At 34.0% G+C, this 27,836-nt stretch overlaps 6 protein-coding genes across 12 annotated transcripts; 3 read left to right on the top strand and 3 right to left on the bottom strand.

The window, feature by feature from the left end:
* Positions 1-4: 4 nt before the first annotated feature.
* On the bottom strand, positions 5-2,075 carry LOC136775783 (dynein axonemal assembly factor 4-like). Its single transcript, XM_066730856.1, has 7 exons — positions 1,956-2,075; positions 1,654-1,888; positions 1,380-1,578; positions 714-1,311; positions 546-646; positions 316-469; positions 5-232 (listed from the first exon to the last, which is right to left on the bottom strand). The coding sequence occupies exons 1-7, from the start codon at positions 2,073-2,075 to the stop codon at positions 23-25; spliced, it is 1,617 nt and encodes a 538-aa protein (XP_066586953.1). The 3' UTR covers positions 5-22.
* Positions 2,076-2,315: 240 nt separating this feature from the next.
* Positions 2,316-14,648, bottom strand: Spn (Spinophilin). Of its 4 annotated transcripts, none has more exons than XM_066730341.1 (17): positions 14,174-14,648; positions 12,446-12,795; positions 10,908-12,361; positions 9,133-10,171; positions 8,943-8,963; positions 8,641-8,856; positions 8,320-8,497; positions 7,968-8,231; positions 7,551-7,909; positions 6,960-7,206; positions 6,576-6,629; positions 5,985-6,290; positions 5,525-5,911; positions 5,195-5,453; positions 4,778-5,122; positions 4,601-4,701; positions 2,316-4,531 (listed from the first exon to the last, which is right to left on the bottom strand). In XM_066730341.1, the coding sequence occupies exons 2-17, from the start codon at positions 12,706-12,708 to the stop codon at positions 4,280-4,282; spliced, it is 5,745 nt and encodes a 1,914-aa protein (XP_066586438.1). In that variant the 5' UTR covers positions 12,709-12,795; positions 14,174-14,648; the 3' UTR covers positions 2,316-4,279. The 4 variants fall into 4 exon arrangements, with proteins under 4 accessions (XP_066586438.1, XP_066586439.1, XP_066586440.1 ...); XM_066730342.1 differs by lacking the exon at positions 14,174-14,648 and adding an exon at positions 13,213-13,416; XM_066730343.1 differs by lacking the exon at positions 6,576-6,629 and having other exon boundaries at positions 14,174-14,647.
* Positions 14,649-15,153: 505 nt separating this feature from the next.
* Positions 15,154-18,756, top strand: Ythdc1 (YTH domain containing 1). 2 transcript variants are annotated; one of them, XM_066730194.1, is made up of 6 exons: positions 15,154-15,351; positions 16,250-16,735; positions 16,853-17,069; positions 17,136-17,340; positions 17,416-17,671; positions 17,752-18,756. In XM_066730194.1, the coding sequence occupies exons 2-6, from the start codon at positions 16,386-16,388 to the stop codon at positions 18,089-18,091; spliced, it is 1,368 nt and encodes a 455-aa protein (XP_066586291.1). In that variant the 5' UTR covers positions 15,154-15,351; positions 16,250-16,385; the 3' UTR covers positions 18,092-18,756. The 2 variants fall into 2 exon arrangements, with proteins under 2 accessions (XP_066586291.1, XP_066586290.1); XM_066730193.1 differs by having other exon boundaries at positions 15,154-16,153.
* Positions 18,757-18,838: 82 nt separating this feature from the next.
* On the top strand, positions 18,839-20,347 carry LOC136775781 (carbohydrate sulfotransferase 11-like). Its single transcript, XM_066730855.1, has 4 exons — positions 18,839-19,183; positions 19,407-19,687; positions 19,761-19,904; positions 19,969-20,347. The coding sequence occupies exons 1-4, from the start codon at positions 18,923-18,925 to the stop codon at positions 20,345-20,347; spliced, it is 1,065 nt and encodes a 354-aa protein (XP_066586952.1). The 5' UTR covers positions 18,839-18,922.
* Positions 20,348-20,369: 22 nt separating this feature from the next.
* Positions 20,370-23,313, bottom strand: Uba2 (Ubiquitin-like activating enzyme 2). Its single transcript, XM_066730446.1, has 7 exons — positions 22,994-23,313; positions 22,684-22,838; positions 22,309-22,596; positions 22,153-22,220; positions 21,852-22,070; positions 21,531-21,788; positions 20,370-21,457 (listed from the first exon to the last, which is right to left on the bottom strand). The coding sequence occupies exons 1-7, from the start codon at positions 23,135-23,137 to the stop codon at positions 20,607-20,609; spliced, it is 1,983 nt and encodes a 660-aa protein (XP_066586543.1). The 5' UTR covers positions 23,138-23,313; the 3' UTR covers positions 20,370-20,606.
* A 210-nt stretch (positions 23,314-23,523) lies between these two features.
* On the top strand, positions 23,524-27,001 carry LOC136775564 (protein odr-4 homolog). 3 transcript variants are annotated; one of them, XM_066730453.1, is made up of 10 exons: positions 23,525-24,335; positions 24,463-24,714; positions 24,927-25,108; positions 25,224-25,403; positions 25,479-25,681; positions 25,750-25,915; positions 25,989-26,174; positions 26,269-26,479; positions 26,562-26,744; positions 26,817-27,001. In XM_066730453.1, the coding sequence occupies exons 3-10, from the start codon at positions 25,013-25,015 to the stop codon at positions 26,969-26,971; spliced, it is 1,380 nt and encodes a 459-aa protein (XP_066586550.1). In that variant the 5' UTR covers positions 23,525-24,335; positions 24,463-24,714; positions 24,927-25,012; the 3' UTR covers positions 26,972-27,001. The 3 variants fall into 3 exon arrangements, with proteins under 3 accessions (XP_066586553.1, XP_066586550.1, XP_066586552.1); XM_066730455.1 differs by having other exon boundaries at positions 23,525-24,354; XM_066730456.1 differs by lacking the exon at positions 24,463-24,714 and having other exon boundaries at positions 23,524-24,335.
* Positions 27,002-27,836: the final 835 nt, after the last annotated feature.

Genomic DNA, 27,836 nt, shown 5'->3' with positions numbered 1-27,836 from the left:
TTTGATTCCATGCAGCTTATACTTATTCCTCTCTGACGTTGAAAAATTGCTTAGCTTGAGCGAGATCTCGTTTAATAGCCTCGTCATTTGGTACCAATTTCAGTGCCTCCTCCAATTCTGGAATACCATGTTGAGGAGCTGACAATTTGCAGAGAGCGGCTCCTCTTCTCGCGTGACACTTAGCTCTGGACTCCCTGTTACCCTCGCATTTTGGTACCATTAACTCCAAAGCCTAAAGAAATTTTTAATTCAACTGTGAGAGCTACATTACTCCTTGTAGTAATATCTTATCGCACTAGAATCAATCACAATTACCGTGCTAGTGTCTTCCGTACACCTACGATAATTTCCCAAAGAGTATTGCGCGGCAGATCTGTTCACATACAGAGATGCCATTTTTGGACTTAGTTTTATCCCGTGGGAATATGCACTTACTGCTGCCAGATAATTTTTAGCCTTGTAGAACTCGCTGTAAATAAATATTACTTATAGAGATAAAATTATAAGAGATTGCAAAACAATTTTGTTACTGATATAACACTAACTCTCCTTTATCCTTCAACCAAATAGGATCCTGCTCCTCAGGCTTGAGATCCTTGGCATAAAATCCTGTCTGTCGTCTGGCTTCTGCTTGTTTTTCTAACCACTAAAAGTAAACTCATTAGAATCTTTACGAGCTTAACTATTTTTGTAAAGATTATCCGTCTACTGACTTCCTGCTCTTCCAACTGCCGACTCTCTCTTGCGGGTGTAGGAAAAGCTCTCTCGCTGAATGTCACGCTAATTTTTCCAGTTTTCCTAGGCAAAGGAACGTATCCGGATGGTTCGTCAAATATTTTGTTTGTCATTAAAGGTTTTCCACTAATAATTTTATCGATCAACATTTCTTTTCTTTTTCTCTCCTTGCTATACGCATCCTCCTCCTCCTCGCAAGAAGAGGAATCTGAAGAATCGATTTTCGTTATTTTTTTCATAGCGCACTTATTATCATTTGAAGCTGTTCTATCATCTGTCAGGCTATGCTCTTTTACTCCTGAGGGAGAATAGAAAGAAGAAGAAGGGATCTTTGTGGTTTCCGGTTCAGTTATTGTTTGCTCTTCGACATTTGTGTTGCCCTGTTTTCTTTGTTCCTGAGCGACTTTTTCCATCTCTGACGATTGCTCATTAGTTTCGTCCATTAGTTCCTTCCATTCCAACTTTTTCAACTCACTCGATTGCTTTCCTGTTTCCTGTCCACTCAGCACTTCTTCCTCGCTCAGCTCTCGGCTTTTTACCCGGTTGTCCTCGTCCACGAACCATTTTAATGGACCCCTTTCCAAAACAAATGCCAATTGTTACGTCTACTAATTATTCCTTCAGTATTTATTTGCAATATATACCTGTAAGCCTTTCTATTTTCCTGCAACTCGTTTAAGCTATCCCTTAAAATAGGAATTTCCGAGTTTACACGCCACTCTTCTAGTTCCTTCATCGCCTCATTTCTATGAGCATTCTTAAGTGCGTCTATTTTATTTATCGTGGCAGTGTCCAAATTAATCTGGGCCTTTACAGCTTTCTGCTGCAATTCGTGTAGTTTCTCTAAATTATATAAATGCAATCGGTTTAAGCAGCAGTAAAATAAAGAACAGAAAATGGATATACAAGAGAGTATACCATCCTTCTTTTTTACTCTTTCCTCGGCAACCTTCTGAGCCTCTTCAATGGCCAAATTTCTTCTCTTGCATTTTATAGCCTTTGTCAGATTCCCCATTTCCAGATTTGGCCACATAACTTGTTCCTTTTTCCTCAAGGAAATTATTGCTTTCTCCCCATCCACTATACATTGACTCTCCTCGTCAATTACCTCGGACCACAAAAATAATTCAAGTAAAAATGGAGGGTAGCTTGCCTATTAGGATATCATTGAGGGAAAAACTGATTTGAGACAAAATTAAAATTACGAATCGATTGCTTACCTTCGCATAGTTGCCCATCACAAAAAAATCTATCTTTTTGTAGCCATGTAGATTAACACTGATAATCACAGTGTCGAAACTCTGGCGCCAATTAAAATCTTTGACGACAATAGCAGGCATGGTCGGCAAATACTCGTTTAAGAAAGCCTCGCTGAAAGTGAAAACAGGAACAGATTGAAATATCGATCAAACAAAGCGGTTGCTACAAAATATGCGGAAAATTAAAAGGACGTGGTGAGACAATATAATTGAGCGATTTGATGGACCGAACGAAACAAGAGTGGTATCTATTGACCAAACAACAAAATTACATATAGAAAAGCAAGACGAAGAGGTAAATGCAAAAACAACAACTTCTACTTATTCTATGAATACTTTTAATTAAAACGTTCAAGAGTATTTGCTGACAATACTTTTGTAGACATTATTAAAAAGCTGCTGCGATCACTGAATCACATTTTTTCCTTTATTTCAGATAATGTTCAGACAATGCGTTTGTATAACTACATCTGTTCTGAACATAAACGTGCCGTAAACATAGAGCTCTTAACTGGTATTCCTTTGCTTTTCTACTCTTACGTACATTTGGACACTTCACGACTTACATTTTATTATAAACCATTCGTTGATTAAATCGATTAAAAAACTTATGATAAATCAGTCAGTTTTCGCGGACATCTGCTGAATGAAAAAGCTGGCAGACGAAAAATGCGCACGCCGACGGGTATATATATACTAATCACGCGAGATATGTCAAAAAATTATTAACAATTTATCAGCTAACGATTTACGAGACCCTGACATTGACACTTTCAATTCAATTTGATAATAAAAAGTAGTAACGGTCAAGAGAGCCGAAGGCAAAAAGTAAACACAATTCATTTGTGAACTAATCTCTTAAATAGAATAAATTATATCATTAAAAAACCACTTCCGGACGGTTAAACCATTTTTCCTTCTTTCGTCTTTTCTTTGGAAGAAAACAAGCAGAACGAATGCAAATCGATTAAAAATTCATCGCAACTTTTTGCTTACGGCTCGAAATTAATTAACGATCACAACAAACTATGATCGGAGCAAACAATAAAAAACCTAGGACTTTCGTAAGAGCTACCAAGTTTAAAAATTATCCGACGATATGACACTATAATTACATAATAAGTACTTTTGCGAATAAGAATTAAATATATATGTATAATATATACAATGCTTGTGTGTCAAAAGACATTTTTCTCGTTAATTCGCACCGAAGTCTTTGCTAATTAAATAAGTCGATTCAAATATTTTAATCAATCAGCTCGATGCGATTAACATAAAAAATATCTCATGAACCATTTTATGCTATTATAAATAAGTACATCGTTCTATCATAGCCAAACGAGTATCGCAGATCACTAGATTCGATTATTTCGTATACGCTCTCGTTTGGTTACTAGTCTTCCATTAATACAGAATACTTCTTCCAAATTTATCCATCGTCCGATTTTCACGCAACTTTCTTATTTTCGGAATCAATTTTTGTATTCTCTTTGTATTCTTGTCAAAAAGTGCAAAGTAATTTCGTGCGTGTGTGGAATGTGACGAAAGATTTGACTTAGTATGCGTTAGGATCAATGGATAAAACGAAGCTCTTAATTCTGATAATAAAATAATGCCATTCATAGTACGATCATAAGTCGCAATATAAATATAAGGAAGAATCATTACCATCTGTGTGAAAAAGGGGTAAATGTATAAACAGATATTGCATTGCTAGATAAAAATGGAGAAAACTCTAGATTTACATTGATTCTTCAACGGGAAATTTGGCTAGAGTTCATTTTAAAAGATTATATCAACTTGTAAAAACCTTATTAATCATTATGTCACAATAAAATAATACTAAAATAAATACAAGAGGTCGAAACTTCGCATCAAAAATTTGTGGGTACAAAGACGTATTCGCAGTTACAAAAGATTTCGGATAATATCTAGATATTAATAACATTTCATAAAAATTTTAAATGTTTCCATCCTATACATACATATCACATGCACTCTGGCATATAGCAATATTATCTATATGACACATTCACTCGAATTCCGAACGTCTCCCACATACTCTTTAGTTATTATAACAAAAAATTTTCCACCTTGACAAAGTTGATGAAAAAAGATTATCGTAATAAATGCTAAAGTATTTTAAAAGACTTTAGTTTTTAAAACGGTGTTGTGCAGAACAGCTTGAGGAATAAATTGATGCCACGGATATTTCTAAGAAACAGCAAACGTTTAGTTTCTTACACCAATTGGCTTTACCGTTATTACGAGCAATCATCAATAAACTATTTCTTTCTGGCAGCCTTTTCTGCCTTTTGTCGCATTCGTTCTATGGCCTTGCGCTCCTTTCTTTCTCGTTCTGCCTGAGCTTTCAGTTCTTTCAGCTTCCGCTTTAAATGAGCCTTTTCCTCCCCCGAAATGCCCAAAGCTTTCACATCACGCGACTCCAGTCTCAGTAAATTTCCACCACTGATTCCAGCATCTAAAAACCGAGGTGCAAAACGCTCCATTCCTATTCCCGATAACCACTGGCATACCTGGTGAAAAAAAAATCATTAACATTTCTTTTTCTTACTATTATTTGCTTTATTTCACTGGAGTCTTACTTGTTCTTTGGACCAGTCGGAAATGGATGCATTTTGCCAGAAATGAGACTTCTTGTCGCCGAAACCAAAATCACTTGGTGGCAGCCAAACCTCGCTAGTATCTAAGAGTAATCAATTTTTTAGAAATTAAATTTTAAGTATACAATTAAATCCACCGATTAACAAAATTAAAAATACCTTTCGATGGGCTTGGATCAACAGCAGTTGGGCTGATGGATCCTCCGGAAGACAAGCTGGATGGGGAACTACCAGGATGGTACCACGGTGCAGTTCCACTGTTAAGATTTGATGATGAACTGGCAACTTTCTTTGCCCTTTGGTTAGCCTCGTTTACTGCTTGTCGAATTTCTTCAACTAAATGATGGGTGACGAGCGTTGGATCATTACTATGCGGACTGTTCAAATCACTAAAATCACCAGAACTCTCCCTAGAAGACGATATGTCTCCCCCCAATCGCCTTTCTCTCTCCGCTAAAACCTGCTTTAATTGTTCTGCTAGCGATGCTGGTGGACCGGATAAACCTGATTCGAATTCAATTTTTCTTAAGAGGTCTATTTTTTTATCTTTGTATCTATAAAAAAAATGCTATTAACCTTTTTGGGATTGCGTCCAGCTTTGCTCAGTCAATGCCCTGACTTGTGAACTAATTGTACTGTGTTGCCTGATAGAGTGTGTGGAGTCCAAGTGTTGTTTGCTCTTTAACGAACTGATGGACGAACTGCTCGAATAGGAACTTAAATTTGAGTGTTTTGACGTTACGTCGTTTGCCGACCGAATACTGTTGTCCTGTGATATGAATTTGGATGAGGAATCCTCGTCAGTGTTATCTCCAGACTCATCCAAACCATAATCCTGAAAAGTAAAATTTATCAAGTTTTTTTCTATAAATTGATGGCTTACCAGTATCAAACATAATTTCATACCGAGCTACTATTACTAAGACCCCCCGAGCGCTTAGGAAGTTGACGATTGGCAAGTCCCCCACGACTGGCCAAATCAGCTTTGCTCTTCCCAGCTGAATTATCAAGAAGCCTGTGAGCTGGTACAGCGCGATCTAATTCCTCTTTGACAGGAAGTGGAAGTGGGAGTTTTCTTTCAACGGTTGCTGTTTTGTCTCCGTCGTCAGGACTGCTAAGATCCGACGTTTCTGTGTCGGAAAGTTGACAATTTGTTGATGAGGAAGGTGGGGGTAGCTGCCGACGACTGAATTGTGGAGTTACGATTCTTGCCGTTGCATTATCGTAAGGTAACCGCACTGGTAAACCAAATCTTTTCTGTGTCTCTGTTAATTCTGCCTCAAGAGTGATCACCTTAAAAAAATTGATACAATTTTTATAAAAATACATAAATATAGTAAATTTGCATTTATTACATTGGACCTACCCTATCTTTCAAAGTCTTCACCAGAGCATTATACTCAGTATCCTTTTCTTGCAAGAGTTGTTCGTAAAATTCATCCCTGGCAGCAATATCAGCTTGTAATTCCCTGACAGTCCGTTTGGCTCTCGTATATTTCTGCTGTAAGGTTGCACTTTGCGTAGTTGACTGTGTTAACATTTCACGAGTTGTTTTCAGATCTTGTCTGGTCATTCCCAATGCTCTTTCAGATTCATGGAGGCGCAATCCAGATTCTCTCAACTTTGCTGCATACTCCTCACTACTCGCTCCATTATTTTCCAATTCAACTAACTAAAAACCACGAGATATATATCAAATTTTCTTAAGCAAATACTCTAAATATAATATAAATATTATCAAATTGATATCAATTTAGCACAAAGATATCGTTGAAATGTCAATATGTAATTTTTAAAGCAAGCACACATAAACATGCAACATAGTTTACTTACAAGCAGGAAAGAAGCATTAGCAAATGAACATGCAAAAAAAAAACAATAGACTAGTGTTAGTGGATGAACAGAAAAGCTTTAATATTAACGTTTGGTTAGCACAGTAATATTTTCTTAATATTACCTTAGCTTTTAACTTTTCCACGTCTTCGTCTGCTAGCGAGAGTTTATACTGACTCTGCAAGTAGCCAACAACACACAGTGCATAAGCGAACCAAAAACATAATTATATACAAAACTCGTAAAAAAAAAATATAAACAGGATCTATTTATAAAAATATGCACATTCAGAGCTGTATAAAAATATTAAGAAAAAAAATATATACGACAATAATGATCACATGTTTCCTAATGAATAAGAATCTAATGCAAAATGAGACCACAAGAAGCATTTATCTCATTGTGATTATAAAATTATTGTATAAAACCATAACGTTCTGTGTATATAAAACAATTTTTCTTAGCATAAATTTCAAATGGAAATAATAAGAAACATAATGCCATGTACCTCTTGTAATAGTAGTCTGAGACTATCAACGTCACTTTGAGTAGTGTTGGGTGTATGAGGGGGCATCGATGAGCTAAGTATGGGAGATCTGCTACGACTAGAAGGAGATAAATAGTTTTCTATAGGACTATGCGGGGGTTCCCCTTCTGAACACGAAGACATGGCAGGAGAACCTGGGATGCCTCCCATGCCACTACCGACTTCCTCCCTTTGACCATCAGGAGAGGCATCCGAAAAGTTTAATTTCCTACCGAAAAAAAAATACTTAAAAAAACTTGTTGATTTTCCAGTAGTTATGACTTTGTTAGTTATATATCTCATATTCCCTCAGTACCTCACTAGGCCTCGGGCTCATAGTGAAGTGGCCATGAACTGTCGTCATAGAAAATTTGCGAGCAAGGATAAACCATCATTGGGAAATTTTATTATTAATATTAAAAGTATTGATTATATTAGTTAGTTTAATTTACAATTAGCGAGCCTTAATTTAGTTATTCACTTTCTATTTAATAATATTACTTTTGTATTTGTGTGTGATCGATCGTTTAAATTTATTATTTATTGTTAATTTTGTATTAAAGCAATACAAACCTATTCGCAGCATTCGCCTGCTCCCTTTCTTTATCGGCTTGCAAACTTCTGCGTATTAGCATGGCAACTTCGGAATTCTCGGGATCGCGTTCTCTACCAATGACAAAGCGTACTAAACCAGAAGTATTGCGTAGAACACTAGCTGCATACGCTTGAGAAACACCGACCAGAGATTTTCCATCAACCTCTACGATCTGATCGTTTACTTGTATTCTCTTGTCCCTGGCTGCTGCACCTTTTTCATTTATGGTCTTCACAAAGATACCCAACTTTTCCAGACCTGCATCCGCACCAACTCCCATCCCAATTATACTCAGGCCTAGGCCTTCTGGGCCTCTCATCAATTCCACTGGGAAAACCTGATGAAATAATACTCGAAATAATTTTAAAAATTTGATTATTATGCTCTAATCTTACCTCCATTTTCTCAACACGTTTCTCGAGTTCATATTCTGCGCTAGCAGCAACAGGGTCAACGTCCTCGTTACGTCGATCGTACTCATTAACGGAATGAGTCGAATACACTCTCATTGGCCCAGTGTCAAAAGAGACCTTTGACGTTTTTTTGATTGGCACAGATATTGGATATTCCTCATCCTCGTCTTCGGATTCGGGAAGACCAGCAACTTCCATCCAAAAATGACCATCCTCGAAATAATGGACTCCATTCTCTACTAATATCTAAATTATTTTAAATTATCAGTCAATAACCTCATTCCTAAATTAAAATTAGTTCAAATAAGTACGATTTTATTAATGGAGACATTACAATTTTTCCTGGAATTGGTATATAATCATCCTGATGCTCCGTTTCCGTGTCTTCGTTGTGGGTGTCATTTAAGCTACTAACGGAGCCAAGCAATCCACTCTCGCTACCAGTCACGGATCCTATTTGACTCTCGGTTAAAGAATCTATCGTTAAATCGCTGCGAGATCTCTGCGATAAACTGAAAAATAATTAGAATAATGAAAGCAAATATTCAATATTTCATTGATGCTTGCCGCTCCCCAATCTTTTAAGAATTGCCAACAAGCTGCTTAAATCAACGTTTAAAATAGAAAACAAATAAGGAAAGCAAAGAAAATTCACCTATAATCATGAATTGTACTATTGATAATACTGGAATCTTGGTTCGAAGTGATATCGGAAAGCCAGTCTGGTGCATTATCCTGTTCCTCTTTAGCTTTTTCCCCAATTTTGCCCTTCTCGTTCAAACTCTCTTCGTTAACATTTTCAATCGTCGAAGGAGACAATAACCTAGCTATTTCCTGTGCCTCTTCATCCGATAATAGAGCCGAACCTTGTCTGATTTTCAATTTTCAGCGACAATTCAAACTTTTAGTATAATTGTTGAAATTTAATTATAAAAGATAGTCACTGAACATACGTACCTTATCTTTTTCTCCAATATTCTGCATTAGCCAATAGTACAACATTTTTTGTTTTGGGAGAATCATAAACAAAAATCATATTAGATTGCAAAAGCAAGAAAAAAAGAACAAATAATATACTGCAAAACTTCAAACCTGTCTGAGCCTTTGAAATGAACATTATTCTATTAAAACAATTTCTTTGAATTACCGTGAACTGAGCAAATTTTCCGCTTCATCCGCAGTCATGGTATCCGGAGTTACGCCGGAGCTTTGGTTGAAGCGATTTTTCACCGGAGTCTCTTGTATGGCTGGAGATTTAATCTCTGGCTCGGGAATTGATTTGATTTCTACTTCCTCATGGTTCAGATTCGTCACGGTTTTTGCATCACTAGAGTCACTGTCGTCGACAATGTTTTCATTCGGATCAACATGATCCGTAAAATATTTCTTGTCCATCGATATTGGCGAAGGTGAAGCTTGAGGTTTGCATGATTGAACTAAATTAATGAGGGAGTTTTCTGATAAACGCATCTTGGCTAACTCTGCTTTCTGCTTCTCTTGCTCCCAAGTCGTTTGAATATGCTCTTCCTCCTCCTCTTTCCTGCTTAAATTCTGACTGGATTCCTCCATTTCCTCATTAGATTTCTGAATTCTCGGAGAAGCCAAGGCCTTCGTCTCAACTTCCTCCTTCAGCTGATTAAAACATTTTTCGTCAATTTCATCCGATTTTTCAGAGAAACTCGATCGTTTCTCAGTCACCTCCTCCATGTTTTTCGCTAATTTCTCTCTCACTGATATCATTATTTGATCGTTCTTAGCATTAGACGCTGTCTTTTGACACGGTTTCTCCCCCAAGCTCTGGGTTTCTCTCGATTTTTCGCCAGTTCTCAAATGGTTTTGAGACATTTCATCCATTGGTTGATCCTCGCTTGAATTTTGTGACTTCGATTCTGTCTTTTGACTAAGATCTTGATTAAGACTTCTTTTCGCATACGGCGAAGGTATAGGAATATCCTTATGTTCCAGTGGTAGATACTCTTGGTCTGAGCTTACAATTGACGGTGGGCGTTGAACCATGCCAGCTGCGTGAAAATCCATTCGTACGTGAGATCGTCTAATAACCGTAGTGGTATCAGTCTCGTTGAACTTCGACTCCTCGTCCAAATTGATATCTCTATTCAATACACTTTCTGTACAAGTAATTCCTTTTTCCAATTCTTCAGCCTCCAAGTCATAGCTGTTACGACCTAAAAAAGATCAATCGTCAAAACTGCACTCTCACTTGAAATATGTCATCTTCTCAAAATAATAAAAGCTGCACTAGAAATATAACGAAAAAACTCAGAAATTATATAATCAACATTGGTCACCTTTACAATCAATGCAAAGTAATCTTAGACACATGTCACTATCAGTAAAAATAATTAATTGTCCTATTATTATTAATTTAGTTTCATTAATGTACTACATCCTTCTCTTAATAATTAAATCACTCGTGAAAATTTATATGTGTACAATATATTTTCATAATATAAATGTAACTACTAGTAGGCAGATACCGAACAGAGTTCATACTGGTTTCTATAAATAATACTGCTGAAATGGGTAGGAGAAGTGTAAGGATAGAAGAAGAAGGGAATGAGGAGGAAGAGCTTTACTTATAGTATTTTTATTTTACAGAATTTTGGCACCCTGCCATTTTTCCACGATTTTAAGTAACTTACACAATTTAGGTTTTCATTAATTGCTATTCACTCCCCGATATTAACAAATTTTATGCAAAACAAACGTAAATATTTAGTGACTTATTTAAAAAAGCATTTTTAGGCGAATTTTGAATTAAATTATCATTTCGGCAAAATGATGATCTTGTTCGAAATAAACGAGTGGAATTTAAATATTTTTTGTATGATTCCTGATCAATTAACTTAACGACAAAAAGAACATGAAGATATTTCAAGAAATAAACGTGTGGTATTTTACCTGTTTGAAATTTCTCAGACATTTCTTTGTCAGCCTTTTCCTCCTTGCTGTCCTTAGATGGAGAACTAGGGGAACTCATACTGGATGAAGCACTGTCAGTTCCGCCAGAAGGTGGTCTCAATTCGGTTTCTGGAGACCTACTGTCAACTTTTCTCTCCTCGTTAGAATAATCTTTTCTTTTCACAGTATTTACACACGGCTTAGCCCAATCTGGCCTCGGCTCGGTTCTCACCATTTCCTTTTTAACTTCTGTTTTCATATCTTTCGGTGATTTTAAATCCGCCGTATTTTTCAAGATTTCGTCATTTTTCGCCAACCATTCGTTTCTCCATTCAGAAGTTTTCGGTGGAGAACGTACGGGAGCTGCAGGATAATTCGAATATTCCGGCAACTCCAAATGCTCCGGATTCTTCATTGCCTTCCCTGTGGAAATTTCTGAGTTTTGCGAAGTAAACTCTTTGGTCTTATCATAGCTAGAAACAAAAACTCGAGATTGAGGCTGATTAGCAATTTCATTCGTTAAGTTCTTGGCTTGAAAACTTGTACCATTCGAGCTGTCTATACTCTTGATGGTAACCTTCCCCGAAGAATTCTTTTGAACAACTGCATATTCGGGAAAGTCCTGACTTTTTTGAACAACTGGGATATTTTTTGCGATTTCTCTTTGGATTTCCTGATTTTTCTGACTTTTGGAATTTTGATGAGGCTTTTGAACCACGGCATATTCAGGAATGGTGGGAGAGACATCAAAACTTTTCTCCACGGTTGCATATTCAGGGCTGTCTGGTAGTTCCGCGAGGCTCGTTGGTCTTTCTTTCTTCGCATTCGACGAGTTCCTTAATGGGGGAATCGGTGGTGGTGGCGACACATTTCCTGATTGTCTGATGGAACAAAAACTAGCAGATCTCGTTGCCAAATTCACCGGAGAATCAACAGACTTTTTTATTTCATTCTGGGAAATCGAGCTTGGAACGTTACCCAACGAACTATCGATCTTGGCAGAATTTTGATTCAAGGAGGATTGAACGACAGATCGATTGGGATCTGAGTTGTACCTGCTCGACCTGGTCTTGGAGAAATGGCTAGTCCAATTCTTTTGTTTCTCTATTAATTCCTTAGAGTTGAGCCGCCTCTCTGGTTTTTCTGGTTTCTCTGGCTTCTCTTCCAGGCGATTCTCCTTACCGAAACTTTTCTCAAATTTACTCGATGAAACACGTGATTTTTTCTCGTTTACATTGTTAACACCAAAGTTGTGCCCATTCTCAAAGTGTTTCTCGGTATTCAAGGCTGGCACGCTTGCACTCCAATTGCTCAAGTGGTCCCTCGAACCTGGTGGTGACGGTGACCTCGGCCTTGGTGATCTTGTCGGCGAAGTACATCCAGATCCTGAATTTGCCGAGCTCGAACGTGATCTCAGACCATGCAAGTTTGAAGGTTTTATCACGCGGTCGATCCTGTTTTGAAAACCATATTATTAAATTTTCTACTTAAATTTCATTACATTATAAAATATAAGGTTAAAAAAAATTCACACTTACTGCCTATTTGTTTTATTTTCCTCTCCCAGTTTTTCAAATAATGCCCGAGCATTGTTAAATCTGGCAACATGACTTTCCGTTCTAACTACTGTCACTTGAGTAGGTGAATCCTTTAATGGAATGGAAGGTTCCTTAAAACCATCTGTCAAAATTGTAGTAGGTCTGTGACTGTTATTGTCAATCTGTGGCTTTGATTGAAATATATTTGCTATTGCTGAAACTTTTGATCCTCCAACTCGCTTCTTCTCCTCTATAGCAGCCATTCTAACTGTTCTTAGTTAATTCTTTTTTCCACTCTTATTTCATCCCATTGTCATTCGTAATTAATCCTTAATCATCTTTTTTGTAATCTAAAAAATAAAATTATTCTTAGTAATTTTTATTTCTATAGTCTATTTATAAATACATATGTGGTCTTAAATCACTAAAGCTTTGCCATTTATTACTAGCACATTGAGCATTCATATGGCTCACTGGTTCTTCTGACCTTTGTAAGCTCATCATTCTCCACTAACCCATAAAATAAAAGAAGCTTCAATTAATTTTTATTATATTTTAAAACCAGTTTAAGCAATACAAATTTAGTAACAGAGATATCAAATAAATTGAGCAGAATAAGGTTTCCAAATCTTTGATAAACTGAATAATTATTCAAATACAAATTAATCATTTTTCATTATATATAACATTTTGTGAGGAATTGTAGAGACAAAACTGGGCTTAGAAGTAGGAAATATTATAAAAGGTATAAGTTGTCTGGGTATTACCCTCCTCCCATTGTCATAGCACACCATGCTGCTGCAATCAATACTTGAATCTTATCCCTAGAGTAGAAGCATGAATCTAAACTGGACCAAGATCCTTAAATTTCATATGAAACAGCTTTTAACACTCTTGTAAAATTTATATTTATTATCAAAATGCATTGTTCAATTAAATCATGAAAAAATTATGTTATAATGAGTGGATGACTTTTATTTAAATGGTCAAACAGCAAAAGATAAGTAGAACTTTTATCATGCTCCATTTATCAGATTAATCAGGCTTTAAGATAAAACCTTTTTTTATAAACATGTCTACCTCTGCTTTAATTATAAAACTTAAGATTTATTTAATTGTTTAGCATTTTCACACAGTAAAAATTGTTATATTATTATTCTAATTTATCATTATCATTATTATAGGCATCAATGAATTTATATTTATTACCACTTATAAAGACTAAATGATTCTTAATCATTTTCAATTTACAAACTTAAAATGGAGGAAATAGAAAAATATTATTCAGAGCAAAAACACCATAATTAAAATGTAAGTGTAAGATAGAGGTATCTGTACTGAATAACAAATAAAAATTATTTATAAAAAGTATAATCATAAAATTAATTTTCTATGAACTAAACTAATAACAAACCTATCATATATTCCCAATAATCTTTATTCATAAACAATTTCATCATAGCCTATAATTAATTTTTATGGTAACTATTCTTTGAGGGAAGAGAAAACAAAAATAAATTATCATATTCGTTAATAAATAATTTAGAAAATTTGAAAGTGAAGGAAGGAGGAGTGAACAATGAAAATTTTGTTCTTAAAAGAAGATTATTATTAATGAGAATACCGTTTTGAAGTAAACGGGAGAAAGCAATTTTTCCGTCTAAATCTTCTAAATTATTGATTTGAATTAAAAAAAGACAAATATATTTATTAAATGAATAAACTAACCGGAGGTATGTGTGTGTCAGCATGTGCACTGAGACATTTTTCCACTAAGAAACTTCCTTTTACGATTTAATAAAAAGGTTTTTTCTTCTTTGAAGAAAGATCGTGGAATCGTTGAGAATTTTTCATAGAAATTCGTTTTCCAGGGGTGAGGGAAGATATTTTTCTCTTCTACGTCGCCAATTGATCAGTCGCTTTTCATGACAGACGCTCGTGTTGGACCGATTTTTCACACTCAAAAGAGGATTCGTTCTAAATCTTTAGTAAATCGTCCGAAGGAAAAAATGCCGATTCTTTCGTTAAAAATTTCTTCCCAGCTCCATTTGATTTATTTGCGAATCGATTTCCAGTATGAAAGACTTTCACAACCGGCTGGGACCTATCCGTGTCAACAACCCGTGAAAAATGGCCCAAGATGGCTCCCATTCTTTCCAGACATGGACCCCTCAAGTCTAGGGATTTTTCACTAAAGAAGTTTAATAAATCGACTCCAAACAGTAATAATTTCGTTTAATTACGTTCATCCCCGTCCGTTTAATTTTACATTTAATTGTCCTCCTACAAGGATAATACTCTACACCGCTATGGTTTAGCTGAGAGGAAAACACGTCGATGAGACTTTCTAGGGAGTTTCTTTCCAGAATTGACAATCAATTTCTGTCGAGATTCGCAAATCGAGAAAATCCGACAGAAATCCTAGTTCCAGATTTTATTTGACAATTTTATAGATATCTAAATGTAATTGATGGCATAAAATTAAAGATATATGTATTAATAAGATAAAAATATTTATTTAAAAAATAAATAGTTCTTCCAAATACAATAATTTTTGTTTCAAATGTATTAGAGAATGACAAATTGTAGGTGTGGTGTGCGGACTAGTATCTCTTTCCAGGGTTTCTAGGGAATTTTTGTCAAACATTCTTCTGCTTCAAGCCCCCTCCTAACCCCTATTTTCAGTCCTCATCACTATTGATCGTAGGGCGCATTATGGACGCCAAAACTTGTGCTTGTCTTGTGTGAAGTTGTTTATTCGGTGGTCGTTTTTATTTTAAAACAGAATTCGTATCGCTCGCAGTGAGGCTTGTGGCAGGAAATGATCGGGGGATTTTCCAGCTGTCATATGAATGATAATCCCTGGTGACGTGCTAAGTGTGTTAGTGAGGAAAACAAGTGTACACGTAAGTGTGTGTGAGCTATTTAAAGGGCTCGCACAATAAAATGACTTTTGTTACCAATCATGAACATTTCTGCGAAAATTAATAAGGATGGTTTGAGCATGTCTAGTGGTGCCAGGACATAGTTAAAAATTTATATTAACATTGAACATTGTCGTAGGCATACCCCTGCGCTTTGAAAGACAATTTAGCCACTTGCTGTTATCTTTTCTGGTGTTAGAATTAACATAAAGGACTACTCTATTCTCTCTAGTAGGCTGAAATGCTCTAAAACAGACATGATTATCTATTGCTTATTCAAATCCTTTAAATATCTGAGTTTATAGTTGCTCATATATCCTATTAAACTTCCCAAGTAAGGGATATGCAAAGGAATCACAAACTTTACGACCCTCCATTTTGGTTCTAATGGGACATTTAAATCAACGAAAGTGAAATCAAATACTTCACTGATTTTTTAATATAATTCAATTGTACAAAAGTACACTTAAAAATGCAATGACCTCCCTTATATATCTATTTACAGCAAGAACTGTTTGTTTTCTTCCTGTGACTACATTCCCATATATAAATCTAAAATCATGGAATACACAAATGTTTCAACTAAAATATCTTGAAATATAAAGTATCAAAAACTACTTGCAAGTTGCTGGCCAATGGACTTTCTAATAAATATGAATTATTTTAAAATAGATAGCTTAGGCTACAGTGACATTAAATCTTATTTTATGTGCGCTATTAGCTATTTGTTTCTTATACTAGAACTGTTACTGAATTACATACTACTGCATAGGTTTTATAAGATGTATGCAGAAGTTCTTAAATTAACATTATTCTTGGACAAAGTTTATTTTAGTCTGGATATCAATCTAGTAAGCTCCATTTTATATTTTTATTTCAGAAATATTATTAACTCATCAGAACATTGGCGGCTTGCTGAAAATATCCAGGATATATCCAAACATATAGATACTGGATAATCAATCGTATTAGAACTGATTTAACATCTGTGATAGTAGTAAAGAGTGGAAGTAATTATGGGCAGTAACACAGATGGTGATAATTTAAATCTGAGTAGCGGGGAAAATGATATTGGAGATGAGCTTAAAATTGGAGCAGACGAGACTTATGATACTCGTAGCGAAATATCCAGTAGTAGCAGCTCTGACTCTGACTCCAGTCAGCCTAGTATCACTTCAGTTTCTACCAAATCATCTGGTGAAGATAATGCAAACAACAGAAAAACTACATGCAAAAGATCCAGATCAAGAACCTCCAAATCATCCAGTCCAGAGGCTAAACATGCCAGAACAAAAGAGAATAATAAAGGAATTAGCAAAAATTATGATTACATTACAAAACTAAACTACTTATTTAGAGATGCAAGGTTTGATGTTTTTTTTTTAACTTTTTCATTAAATTTTATTAGGTGCTAAGTTAGTCTATTTATAAATGAAACTTATGTAATTTTTTAAGAAAACAAGCCTAAAGTATTTTTTATTAGATTTTTCATCATCAAATCCAATAATGCGGAGAATATCACTCTATCAAAAGCAATGGGAGTATGGAGTACACTACCCCAAAATGAAGCAAATTTGAATCAAGCATACAGGGAATCTCGAAATGTATTGCTAATATTCTCTGTAAAGGAATCAGGAAAATTTGCTGGTTTTGCTAGATTAAGTTCTGAATCAAAAAGAGATGGAACGACTATCTCTTGGGTTGGTATACATTACTTATCATCAATGTTGTCAAATTAAATTAAATAATCAATTACTTGGTTTCAGGTGTTACCACCAGGATTATCAGCCAAGGCATTAAATGGAGTTTTCAAAGTTGACTGGATATGTAGAAACGAATTGCCTTTCACATCAACTTTAAATTTGTACAATTCATGGAATGATGGGAAGCAAGTGAAAATAGGTAGGGACGGACAGGAGATCGAGCCAAGAGTCGCCGAAGAGCTTTGTAGATTATTCCCAGAAGATGAAGGTAGGAAGATAAATAAACTGTATCGCTTCAAAAATGCAAATAATTATTTTACGAATATTAAAATATTTCTTGCAGGAATCGAAATGACTCCAATCTTGAGAAAATCTAAGGAGGCAGCTAAATACGTAATAAAACCATCACGAGCACATCGGGAGAGACCTAACCATTTACGGTTTTTACGAACACGTGGTAGAGGACGTCGATTGTTCCTCACCTCCAGATCTCGTCTTGCTTCCTTGGCTCGTGGATCTCATCTGTCAGATCATCGAGGATCAAGAGATCATCACAGATATTCTTCCTGGTTCAGTCGCGGAGACTCTCCGTACTCAAAGTATATGATTTTGTAATAACTGACCAATTAAAAAAAAGTAATCATAAGAAATAAGAGAATAACATAGGATAATATTTTAGAGCTTATGGAAGTTCTGGATTAGGGGTAGCGGCTGCAGCAGAAGCTTATGTGGCAGATTATATGAGGACAATGACACAACTTCCACCATTGCCTCCTTACGCTGCTCCTCATCCATATGATACTCTTCCCCCACCTCCACCACCACCCAGGTACTACGATGGGTTACCTCTACCGCCCGATTACAGCACATCATCATCGTCCATCGATAAAAGAAGCTACGAACGAAGCGTAGATGAATTTCTATGGCGGACATCAAGTAGTAGACACGGCAGGCACAGCGACCATCGGTCTTCTCGCGATCATCACCATCATCATCACAGATGCCGAGAACGCAGATAAAATCGCCGAATTGTCATTTGAAATCAATTATAATTACATTTTATGGGAAGCAGGCAACCGTGTAGTAGCCGATAATATCACCAAAACGTCAGACTGATCTATAGACGTAACTTGAATGAACTTTTTCAATTGATTGCTAGCCGTCTCAGTGATAATCATAATAATAATGGTAATGATCAATTCACAACAATCGTTGATGAATATCTCTAATGAGTTGCCATCCCTCTCAGTGATTTTTATCAATGGAAGAATTGCAGATAAGATTATTAAAATCATTTTTAATTCATTTATTTATATTGTCATTCATCGTTTTTATCCGTGAATCTTTGGGCTTTCATAACTTAGACCGCAAAACTTTTAATTAAAATGGCCCAGAATTTGTATGTAAAACTAAAACCGCGTTCACTTACTAACTGCGAGTACTAGTAGCTCATAAACGCGAACGCGGCCTAAATATAATTTCGATTATACATATATATATCATACCAATATTCATGTATTATAGTATATAATGTAAGAAAATAATCGTCACTGCTATTTTTCAAAATATACCATTTATGTTTAGGCTTTTGCCAATTTAATAAATTAGCAATTATTTTGTATTTTATTGACAATATATAATTCATATATTGTAATTGATCGTATTCTTTAAATAAACAACATTTGTAATATGGGACTGGCTTATTAATTTTTGGCTTTATTCTATTCACTGAGAGAAGCTTGAGAATCCGTGACGGAACTAGAAGATAAGATTTATCTTGTCCAGCGCTTCTACACTACAGCCGGAAACTTAATCTCTTATTGTTTCCAGAAGAACTTGATGCTTCTGAAATGTCGTTAAAACTTCAATTTCTCCAATGTACTTTAGTTGTAGTTTTATATTTGGTGGTCTGTGTTATTTTAATGAAAGTAAAGTCCAATTATTACAAAAATAAAGACTTAAAGGCGACAGAAAGTGAAGTGCAGTATTTGCAGAAATTGATAAATATTGACAAACAGAGGAATAGGACGAAAATCTTGCCATCTGAGAAAGTAAAAGATAAATTCGATGAGTTTAAAAGTGCAGCACTTGATCCTCAGGCAATTTACTTTTTATAATTTAATAAAAATTAAGGCCAAGTTTCGATGCGACGTCTGACCGTTACAATCAGCAGCAGCATCCGAAACACTAGTAATTATGACTACTGAACAGAAGCAATATTAATAATCATTACCAATTTTTCAAATGCCGCTGCTAGTTACTATGGCCGAACATCGCAATGAAATTCGACCTTTATATAGAAGTTTATTTAATTTAATTTTTATTTTTTAATAGGAAACTTACAAAATATTGCAGCAAATACCGAAAACATGTAGAAAACATAATTTGATTACTCCAATAAGAAGTAAACATTTTTTATATAATCGTAAACATAAATCGCTATATTGTTGGATACGTAAAGTGGCTTCTACTAGTTTTACTAAATTATTTATGAAAAAGGCGAGTGATGTTATAATTCCTAAAAATGAAAGTATGTTAATCCTTTCTAATAATACGGACGTTTTTAAGTTTTTACTTGTAAGACATCCTTTTGAAAGACTTGTTTCGTCGTATAGGTAAAATATTTTTATACTAATAAAGAATTAATGTAAAAGAAAATAAGAAAATAATTAATCATTAATATCGCAGAGATCGTTTAGAGGACAATTCCAAATATACAGCTCAAGCTTGGATTTACGCAAGAAGGATATTCAGTTTAACACGACCGAACTTATTTTATTCAAACAAAACCACTGGTGATTCTTTAAGAAGAATTTTTGACTCTGAGAAAAGGTACATATACCGCGCAAATGCATTAGTTTTTCTATATAACAAATACATGTTGTTTCTCCCCTAGATTAAGGATAGTTCCTACTTTCCGAGAATTTATAAAGTATCTCTTAAAATCCACCGATGACGATATTCATTGGGCTTTATATTATAAACATTGCTCGACCTGCAGCGTAAAATATAATTTTATATTGAAACTGAACGACTACACACTTGGTCAAATTAATTTTATACTCTCAAAATTCGGCCTCAACGAATCTACAGATTTTTTACCTAATTTTGAAACGAGCCGTGGAGGATTCACAGACTTTGAAAAAACTTGCAAATATTTTGCAACTTTGGCTCAGGATGACGTATTAAAGTTATATGAAAAATATAAAGTGGATTTTGAAATGTTTGATTATAATTTAACAAGGTACATACAATGTGCCAATAAGTCTGAATAAAGCTAAAAATAAAGGCAGAATGTATAAAGAGATGTTTATTTTAAAACACAAATGTATACATCTTACAATTTTAATGTAATGCATGTAAGATCTTCACATATTTTTGTTCATTAAACTAATAGATGAGTTCTTATAAAAAGATCATTAAATAAACTTATAATATCTTTTAATAAAATTAACTTTAGTATATGTTAGTTTAATGATCACAAAAATAAATAGTAAGTTTATAAAAAAGATATTAATTACATAGGACACGATATTAATCATCGATGATACAAATGTCATCATCTTCAAGATTTGTATTTACTGCTGCTTTTTTATTAATAACTGAATTATTGTAATTGACTTGATTCTTCTCTTTGCCATCAATAATACAAATTTCATCAACGTCATCATTATTATCTTCATCATCATCATTTTCATTGGATTTTGTTCGGCGTTTCTTGCTACCAACATTGTGATCTGGAGTTTCAGTTTTACGTTTCTTCGCGGTCAACTCAATATTCTCAGACTCCATTGGTGTAATTTCCTTCGAAGTTGATGGTTTTTCCAAATCATTTTCTTCCTTTGGTTTTAAATCGTTTTCATCTGCCAGAATCAAGAAATCTGGACTTTCTCCTTTGACACTGGGACGTTCTCGATAAACTATTGTAACGGTTAAAGAATAATTCTGCTGGAAATCGTCGACCTTGAGAATGCTTCCGTCTCTGATGCCTAGTTCTTCAAGAATTTTTTCATTATTTTGTTCAGTCTCTCCTTCTTCGCTGCTGATCACAACCGCGCCAGTTCCGTCGATCATCACATCCGGGGCAATCATGTTAAGTCTGTTTTTCAGCACCAACTCTTCCAATTCCTTGATTGTCATTTTCGAAGTGTCAACAGCTAAAATAGCTTGTGGTGTTGGTGCACATACATAACACTTAGGATTTGGTGGATTCACAAATTTCTCTGGTACTAACAGTTGATTACGATGATTCATTTTTAACCTCAAGTAAACTGACCTGCATGCCTTTAGATTGTCTTCAAGTATACGAAAAGCATGCAATACAACTATTCCAGCAATTATTGCATTTGTTGTAGCTATGGCTGGAATTATATTGCCTGCCATTGCTGGTAGGAAAAAAAAATATTATTAATATTAAGAACAACTTGTTATATCTAAAGCAAAAAAGGTGTAGTTTACATTTGATATCAAAACGAGTTTTCTGTGGAATGCCAAAAATGTAAGCACGAATATTGGTACAAGCAGCTACAAAATCCATAGCATCTTGATCATCTTTATCCCAATGTAGATGATCATCAGCTGATTTCTCTTGAATTGCTGCTAATGCTTTTTTTAAATTCACAACAGATTTGGAGAATATTAAAACACATTGTTCTATACTCCACCTCCTTTGGTCTTTTAATACAACAGCTTCTATTTCTTTACTGCATCCTGGTACTAAAAATAAAAGCATGGCTATTAGAAATCTTTTCTTCAATAATTTTGAAACAATAAACAAACCTCCATCTGGTAATTCATCCCAGTTTAAAGGAATAGGTGGTCTTCTTTTTTTCCATAAATTATCCATACTGAGTAAATATTTAATATCATCATGAAATAATTTGTTGAATAATTTTTCAGGATCATATCCACAAGCCTGAGCCCATACTCTAGTGGAGACACGATCTACATTTCCCCTATCATTAGATTCTTTCTGTAAAGCCTCTTGCCCAGCTTTATCTATTTTAATCCATAATAAAGTAATTAATTTTTCAATATAATTAAAAAAGTGTATTAAAGGATGTAATAAAGCCTTAACTACCAGCTGCTTCAGGATCTGCGGTATCTGGTGAAACATCCTGGTCTGGATCCTCTTCTCCAAACAACTGACTAAAATAAATATCAACTTAATAATATTAAAATATTATCTTTTTACTTGCTTATGCATCTTGAATTTTCCTGAAATGCAATTACTTACTTAAATAAGTGTTTTGCCCAAACAATACAATGAATGGGTTCACTAGGTGTATTACGAATTGTACATCCTGGAAATGTTTTTTGAGCAGCTTTTGGTGTGCATTCATAACATTGACTTAAGCCTTTCTTAATAAGCTCAACTTGTCCTTCATAACCAGCAGTTCCTGATTCAATTAAAGGAATATCTGCTGCCAGGCACATCCGATTTACATGATTCCTAGCTGCTCTATTGTCAAGTGCGTTCATAACTAGTGTAAACTTTTTGAAAAAGCTCAGACCAAAGTCAGGACTAGAAGGGAATAAAATAATCCATTTATACAACTGTACAAAATTTTACGAACAACCTCACTAATTTTTATGGAAAGCAAGTACTTACGATGTAATACTGTCATGGTAATGAATAATTTTCACATCAGGATTGAACATCAAAGCAGTTTCTTTTGCAACCGCGGCTTTTGATTTACCAACATGTTTCTTTTGAAATAAGAACTGTCTATTTAAATTGCTAACGTCTATTGTGTCTAGGTCAATCTAACGAAAAAATTATGAAAGTTTAATAATTAATAGAGTATATGAAAAGTAATTGAAGGTGTCCAATTTTCCTTAAATAATTACGAAAAGCACATAGCGTCTTTACTAAGTGAAAGAGGTTAAGTGATAAGAATCAAAGAGAATCATGAACTTACTATTTCAATATCGTTGAAACCGGTCATTACCAAATTTTTTAATATTTCGCAACCGATTCCACCGGCACCCACTATTAAAACTTTGCTGTTGCATATTTTATTCTGTAAAGATTCGTTAAAAACGCCGCTGACACTCGCTGCCATATTTCTACTTTGTGTTTTAGGCGCTTTAGGCAGCTATCTGCTATGGGGCTTAGGCTTAGGGCCACTTTTATGTTGCGTTATTATGGCCGTATTTATAAACGTTACTCACACTACATACATACTATGTAAATTCTACTCAACTGTGAGGGAGCCTTTATCTATCGTTGACTTCCAGAGGCCCGATTCCACAAGACTTGTTTAAACTGGATTAAGTTAATTATGCTATATTCTATGTGACATAAAATATAGCAAAATTAACTTAATCCAGTTTAAACAAGGCTTGTGGAACCGGGCCAGAGTGAAAGCTTTTTTCAAATTATTTTGAGGACACGCCCTTACACCTCTACTACGCATTAACGTCATCAATACGGAAAAGTGCGTTTCAGCATACATTTTTAATTAAAAAAGACTTTAGATTTTATTATTCAAAGTTTTTCAATCCAAAATATACATATGTATGTTAACGGGATCCCTCACGCCTACTTTATCGATAGTTCAAATCAATAAACAATTAGTTTAATAAAATTCAAATGCGAAGCAAATTGAACAATCGGGCGTTTGTTGGACAATGTGCCAGTCCTAACGAGTCAAACGAACTTAAAAATATTCAAATTAGTTGAAAAATAACGCTGTACCATTGTGTTGCGTTCTTGAAGAGAGGTTACTTTTGGTTATTTCCACTTCAAGAACTCAGGACAGTGGTTCAACGTTATTCTTCATCCGATTTGTGTTTTTTTAAGCTCGATTGAGTCGTTAAAATTGGCACCTTGTCTTAAAGAAGCCCGTTTTTGCAATTTGCTTCGCATTTGACTTTTATTAAACGAATTGTTTTTTGACTTGTACTGTCGGTAAAGCACGCGTGAGGAATCCCGTTAAATCCGTGTCAATTTGTGTTTTGTAAGAACCAATGAGATTAAAGAGAATAAGATTGTTGCATTGTAGTTCATATCTGCACCTTCATTGGTCCTCACGAATCTATTAGTCCAGTGCCGCGCCATCGGCTTCCAATCCTCTTTTATTGGTAACGATTTTAGTGCAAATAACAATTTGGCAAAGACAAGATGGTATAACCAGAAAACAAATATCGAATTGTGGTCTTGCAAATTGCAGATAAATGCAAGAGTAGTGCCATTAATGTTTAGTCCGTTTAGCAGATGGAAGATTGAAAATAGTTACATTATAGTCTATAGAACGGAAAGTATGTATACATATGACATGTATGTAGTATGTACAATATCAAAGCAACAGTGGAAAGCACCCTCTAGCTTTAACACTTGCTCACTCGAGTTAACTAATCACTAGTGATTTACTGCTTTACTTGTTAGTAGAGAACTGCAGAACGAGAACTGATATTCGAGAATAAAGAATTAAAGCAGCTTGAGACTCAAGAGTATGTACCGTATGTACTCAAGACTCAAGCCCTAAGTCATACAAACTTGACCTTGAAAACCTTCAAGCATATAAGAAAAATAAACAATCCAAATTTAGGGGAATATATAAAATATATATATACCAATAAAATTGAGTTTTTATACTTTTGGTTACCAGTTCTCTAAATGTATAGGATTAAAATTTAGGTAAAAAATTTAATAACTCAGTAAATTCTTTAAGTGTTGGCATTAGTGAAGATCAATGTGTATATAAACTAGCATACACTCAAACCATAAGTGATATCAGATGCACAAAAGTTTTTAACGTCAATGAAATTCCAAAAAATGATATATGGCATATGTTATTATTTTTATTATTATTAACCATTGCTAATTATTAAACGTTTATTAATTAATAGCTTGGGTCGTGATTTTCAAGTTTAATCACTTATAATCAGTGTTCTATGATTATTATCCATAAAATTAATAAAGACCGTAACAGAAAATGGGAAGAACAATATTTATACCAGAAAATTTGTTTAATTATCTAATCTCCTTGACGAAACCAGATGGTTTTACTATAGGGTTAATTCTAGGCCAGGTTAGTCTTTATTTTTTGATTGTTTCAACCTTTTTTCAATAATTGCATATGTTAAATAAATATTAGAGAAAAATATAAAAATGTTTGAAGTTTATAGTATTTTTCATTTTTCTAGAGTGCTGGACAGAAGGATTATGTTGTTCATTTAACAAAGTCTCCCCCTCCAGCTCCAAAAAATGTGGTGGAAGAAACAGCTCAGCTTTCTGGTATAGCTTTGTCAAATGAAATTAATGATGTATACATAAAATCAATTAAAGATATACCTGCAAACTGGCTAGCGGATCATGCTAAGCATGTATGGTGTAACACTTATATGTATATAGAATTGAATTATTTACAAGCAATGACAAATTATCATTTAAATTTACAGGTTATTAGAATGTTACCTGGAGGAATGTATATTTTGGGAATATTTATTGTAGGTCCTCAGGATATCAATAATGACAATAGTAATTTAGAAAAATTAAAATTGTTACTTGTAGCAATTGAAAGAAACATTTCATATAACAAATATTTATATGGAAGTAACAATGAAGAGCAGCTAATATTGGGATTCAATAGTAATACTCAAAAGTATGAACCATTTTTACTAATTATAAAATAATCTTGTACACATGTTTTCTACAAAATTAAAATTTTAGGTGCACCTGTAGATCAGTAAGTAAGAATGGAATACTAAAGCCAGCGGAATGTAAATTTCAAGGAAAAGCTATAAAATGGCATCAGATAGAAACTCTTATAGATTTTGATCAATTATTTCATATATCAGCCAAAGAAAATTCAGAAACTTTGAAGAACCAACTTCAGGTTGATATATTAATTTAACAATGTTTATAACTTTAAAAAAAAAATGATTGTTTAAAATAAATTGCATTTATAGAATATCCTTGAAGATGTCTCAGAATTAATTAATTCAGCTGTTGTCTTCATAGAAGGGGAAGCAAGGCATAAGGATGATAATTTAGAAACAATAATTACAGTGAAAGAAAATAAAAAGGAATTCAAAAGTAATGAAAATAAAAAAGCTAATGAGAAACCACTTCAAGCTAGTCTTTACATTCCATGTGTATGTATTAATTAAATTGTACCTATGGTATGTGCATGCTTCTAAAAGATTTGATAGTTTAGCATATAATTTAATTATTATTTTATAATCTTAGTTTAGCGATCCAAATTATGTTATTAAATTGAAAACTTGCACTGCTTCAATAAGATTAGTTGGGAATTTGGTAAGCAGAACATTTCTTCACCAAAAAGCTACTATTCAGGAAGTTACGGATGCAGTGAAACAAGATATAATTAGATCTTTGGCAAGTAGACTAGAGTTGCATTGGGACAGCTTAATAGAGGAGGAAAATGGATTGCCTGAAGGTAAATTAAGAAGATTAATAATATTTAGGTTTAATTAAACTCAAAAAAATATTTACTTTTCTAAAAAAAGGCATTATTTTAGAAAACATTACACTACATGAACCTCCAAGAAGGATATTGATAGCTTTACCCGAAAGTAAAATAACTCTCTCGGACTATTTATTCCCTGGAGAAGGGCCGCAAGAAGCTCTGATCTCCCTACAAGAACTTCTAGATTTGAAAGTTCATGAGAGCAATATTCAAAAAGAAATTGAAGTTCAAGTTGGTAAGAGACTATGGTATTCGATTCATGAATAATTAAAACATTACTGAGTTATTTTTGTCTAATCTTTTATAGATCCATCAGAATTTTATTGCCGAAATGAAATGGAAGCAATGCCAAGCGATCAGTCGCATGCTCCTTTTAACAATCGTCGGTACAAAATTTATATGACAGGACTAATCGTTGCATTCCTTGTTGTTTTGATAGCCATTCTTGTACAATTATATTAAAAATTAAACTAAGTATATTTATATTAAATGTCATACACAACAAATAAATTGTCTTTTTTTAAGGGAAGAAATAAAAGTAAAATTTTAGATATAGGGCTTATTGAAATCATATAAATTTGTATATTTAGGTAAAAAATGATATAAAATAAGTTATTTAATACATTATATTAAAGATTTCATATTTTGACCAGTTTTTTAATGGATTTACATATCTAATTTTAATTTTCATTTTATTGTATTAACGCTATAATAGATATTTTTATAATGTTAAAACAAAGTACAAGTGTAAAACGTGATAAATAAAAACGATAACAGTTGTCACAAAGATGAATTAAAATCATAAGCTTCATGAATTAACGTTTGGTAGATATATCAAATACTAAATGAAATCTTGTCCAACCCTATAATTTTTAAATATACAGTAAATTATCTTTTATATTATTATGTTATCATGTTAGAACTATAGCATTGTAATATATACAAATTCATATACACTTAATACATACTTTCCAATGACAGTGCACCAATAGTTTTTGTTTCTTTCTAATATTGACAATATTACAATAATAATTTGATGCTGCTCTTATCGCATGTCTTTTATAATATCACTACGTAATTATTGCATAGAACTTTACCGATTTGCAATCTTAATAAAAGGTCGAGCTCAAATCAGGCAGTGATCCTATATTAATAAAATGCTTGATGTAATTACATATCACTTCCAAGCTTAATCGCATATTTACGAAACTTTATCTATATACAATTGTTTCTTTACACTGTACATGAAAACAAAAAATTCAGTCTGACACACTTAATGCCATAAAATAGTAAAGATATATTAAATACGCTGCAGCACCTCGTTAAT

Source organism: Prorops nasuta, unplaced genomic scaffold, assembly GCF_024137725.1.
Source record: "Prorops nasuta isolate Cenicafe-Biocafe unplaced genomic scaffold, Cenicafe_Pnas_1.2 PNAS00008, whole genome shotgun sequence".
In the NCBI taxonomy this organism is placed as follows: Eukaryota; Metazoa; Arthropoda; class Insecta; order Hymenoptera; family Bethylidae; genus Prorops; species Prorops nasuta.
This window is presented reverse-complemented; position numbering and strand designations above follow the sequence as displayed.

Bases quoted from the DNA above. Each gene is read 5' to 3' on its own strand.
- LOC136775783 (XM_066730856.1), bottom strand. From the start codon at position 2,075: ATGCCTGCTATTGTCGTCAAAGATTTTAATTGGCGCCAGAGTTTCGAC. The intron at 470-545 runs GTTAGTGTTATA...ATTTATTTACAG, and splicing joins TGGTTGAAGGATAAAGGAGA to CGAGTTCTACAAGGCTAAAA. The intron at 233-315 runs GTAATTGTGATT...AAATTTCTTTAG, and splicing joins GTACGGAAGACACTAGCACG to GCTTTGGAGTTAATGGTACC.
- Spn (XM_066730341.1), bottom strand. From the start codon at position 12,708: ATGGCTGCTATAGAGGAGAAGAAGCGAGTTGGAGGATCAAAAGTTTCA. The intron at 12,362-12,445 runs GTAAGTGTGAAT...TTTTCAAAACAG, and splicing joins GAAAATAAAACAAATAGGCA to GATCGACCGCGTGATAAAAC. The intron at 8,232-8,319 runs GTAATGTCTCCA...AAAATAATTTAG, and splicing joins TACCAATTCCAGGAAAAATT to ATATTAGTAGAGAATGGAGT.
- Ythdc1 (XM_066730194.1), top strand. From the start codon at position 16,386: ATGGGCAGTAACACAGATGGTGATAATTTAAATCTGAGTAGCGGGGAA. The intron at 16,736-16,852 runs GTTTGATGTTTT...ATTTTTTATTAG, and splicing joins TACTTATTTAGAGATGCAAG to ATTTTTCATCATCAAATCCA. The intron at 17,341-17,415 runs GTAGGAAGATAA...TATTTCTTGCAG, and splicing joins ATTATTCCCAGAAGATGAAG to GAATCGAAATGACTCCAATC.
- LOC136775781 (XM_066730855.1), top strand. From the start codon at position 18,923: ATGTCGTTAAAACTTCAATTTCTCCAATGTACTTTAGTTGTAGTTTTA. The intron at 19,184-19,406 runs TTATAATTTAAT...ATTTTTTAATAG, and splicing joins ATCCTCAGGCAATTTACTTT to GAAACTTACAAAATATTGCA. The intron at 19,905-19,968 runs GTACATATACCG...TTTCTCCCCTAG, and splicing joins ATTTTTGACTCTGAGAAAAG to ATTAAGGATAGTTCCTACTT.
- Uba2 (XM_066730446.1), bottom strand. From the start codon at position 23,137: ATGGCAGCGAGTGTCAGCGGCGTTTTTAACGAATCTTTACAGAATAAA. The intron at 22,597-22,683 runs GTAAGTACTTGC...ATTCCCTTCTAG, and splicing joins TACCATGACAGTATTACATC to TCCTGACTTTGGTCTGAGCT. The intron at 22,071-22,152 runs GTAGTTAAGGCT...GGATTAAAATAG, and splicing joins CGCAGATCCTGAAGCAGCTG to ATAAAGCTGGGCAAGAGGCT.
- LOC136775564 (XM_066730456.1), top strand. From the start codon at position 25,013: ATGGGAAGAACAATATTTATACCAGAAAATTTGTTTAATTATCTAATC. The intron at 25,916-25,988 runs GTTGATATATTA...TTGCATTTATAG, and splicing joins CTTTGAAGAACCAACTTCAG to AATATCCTTGAAGATGTCTC. The intron at 26,175-26,268 runs GTATGTATTAAT...TTATAATCTTAG, and splicing joins CTAGTCTTTACATTCCATGT to TTTAGCGATCCAAATTATGT.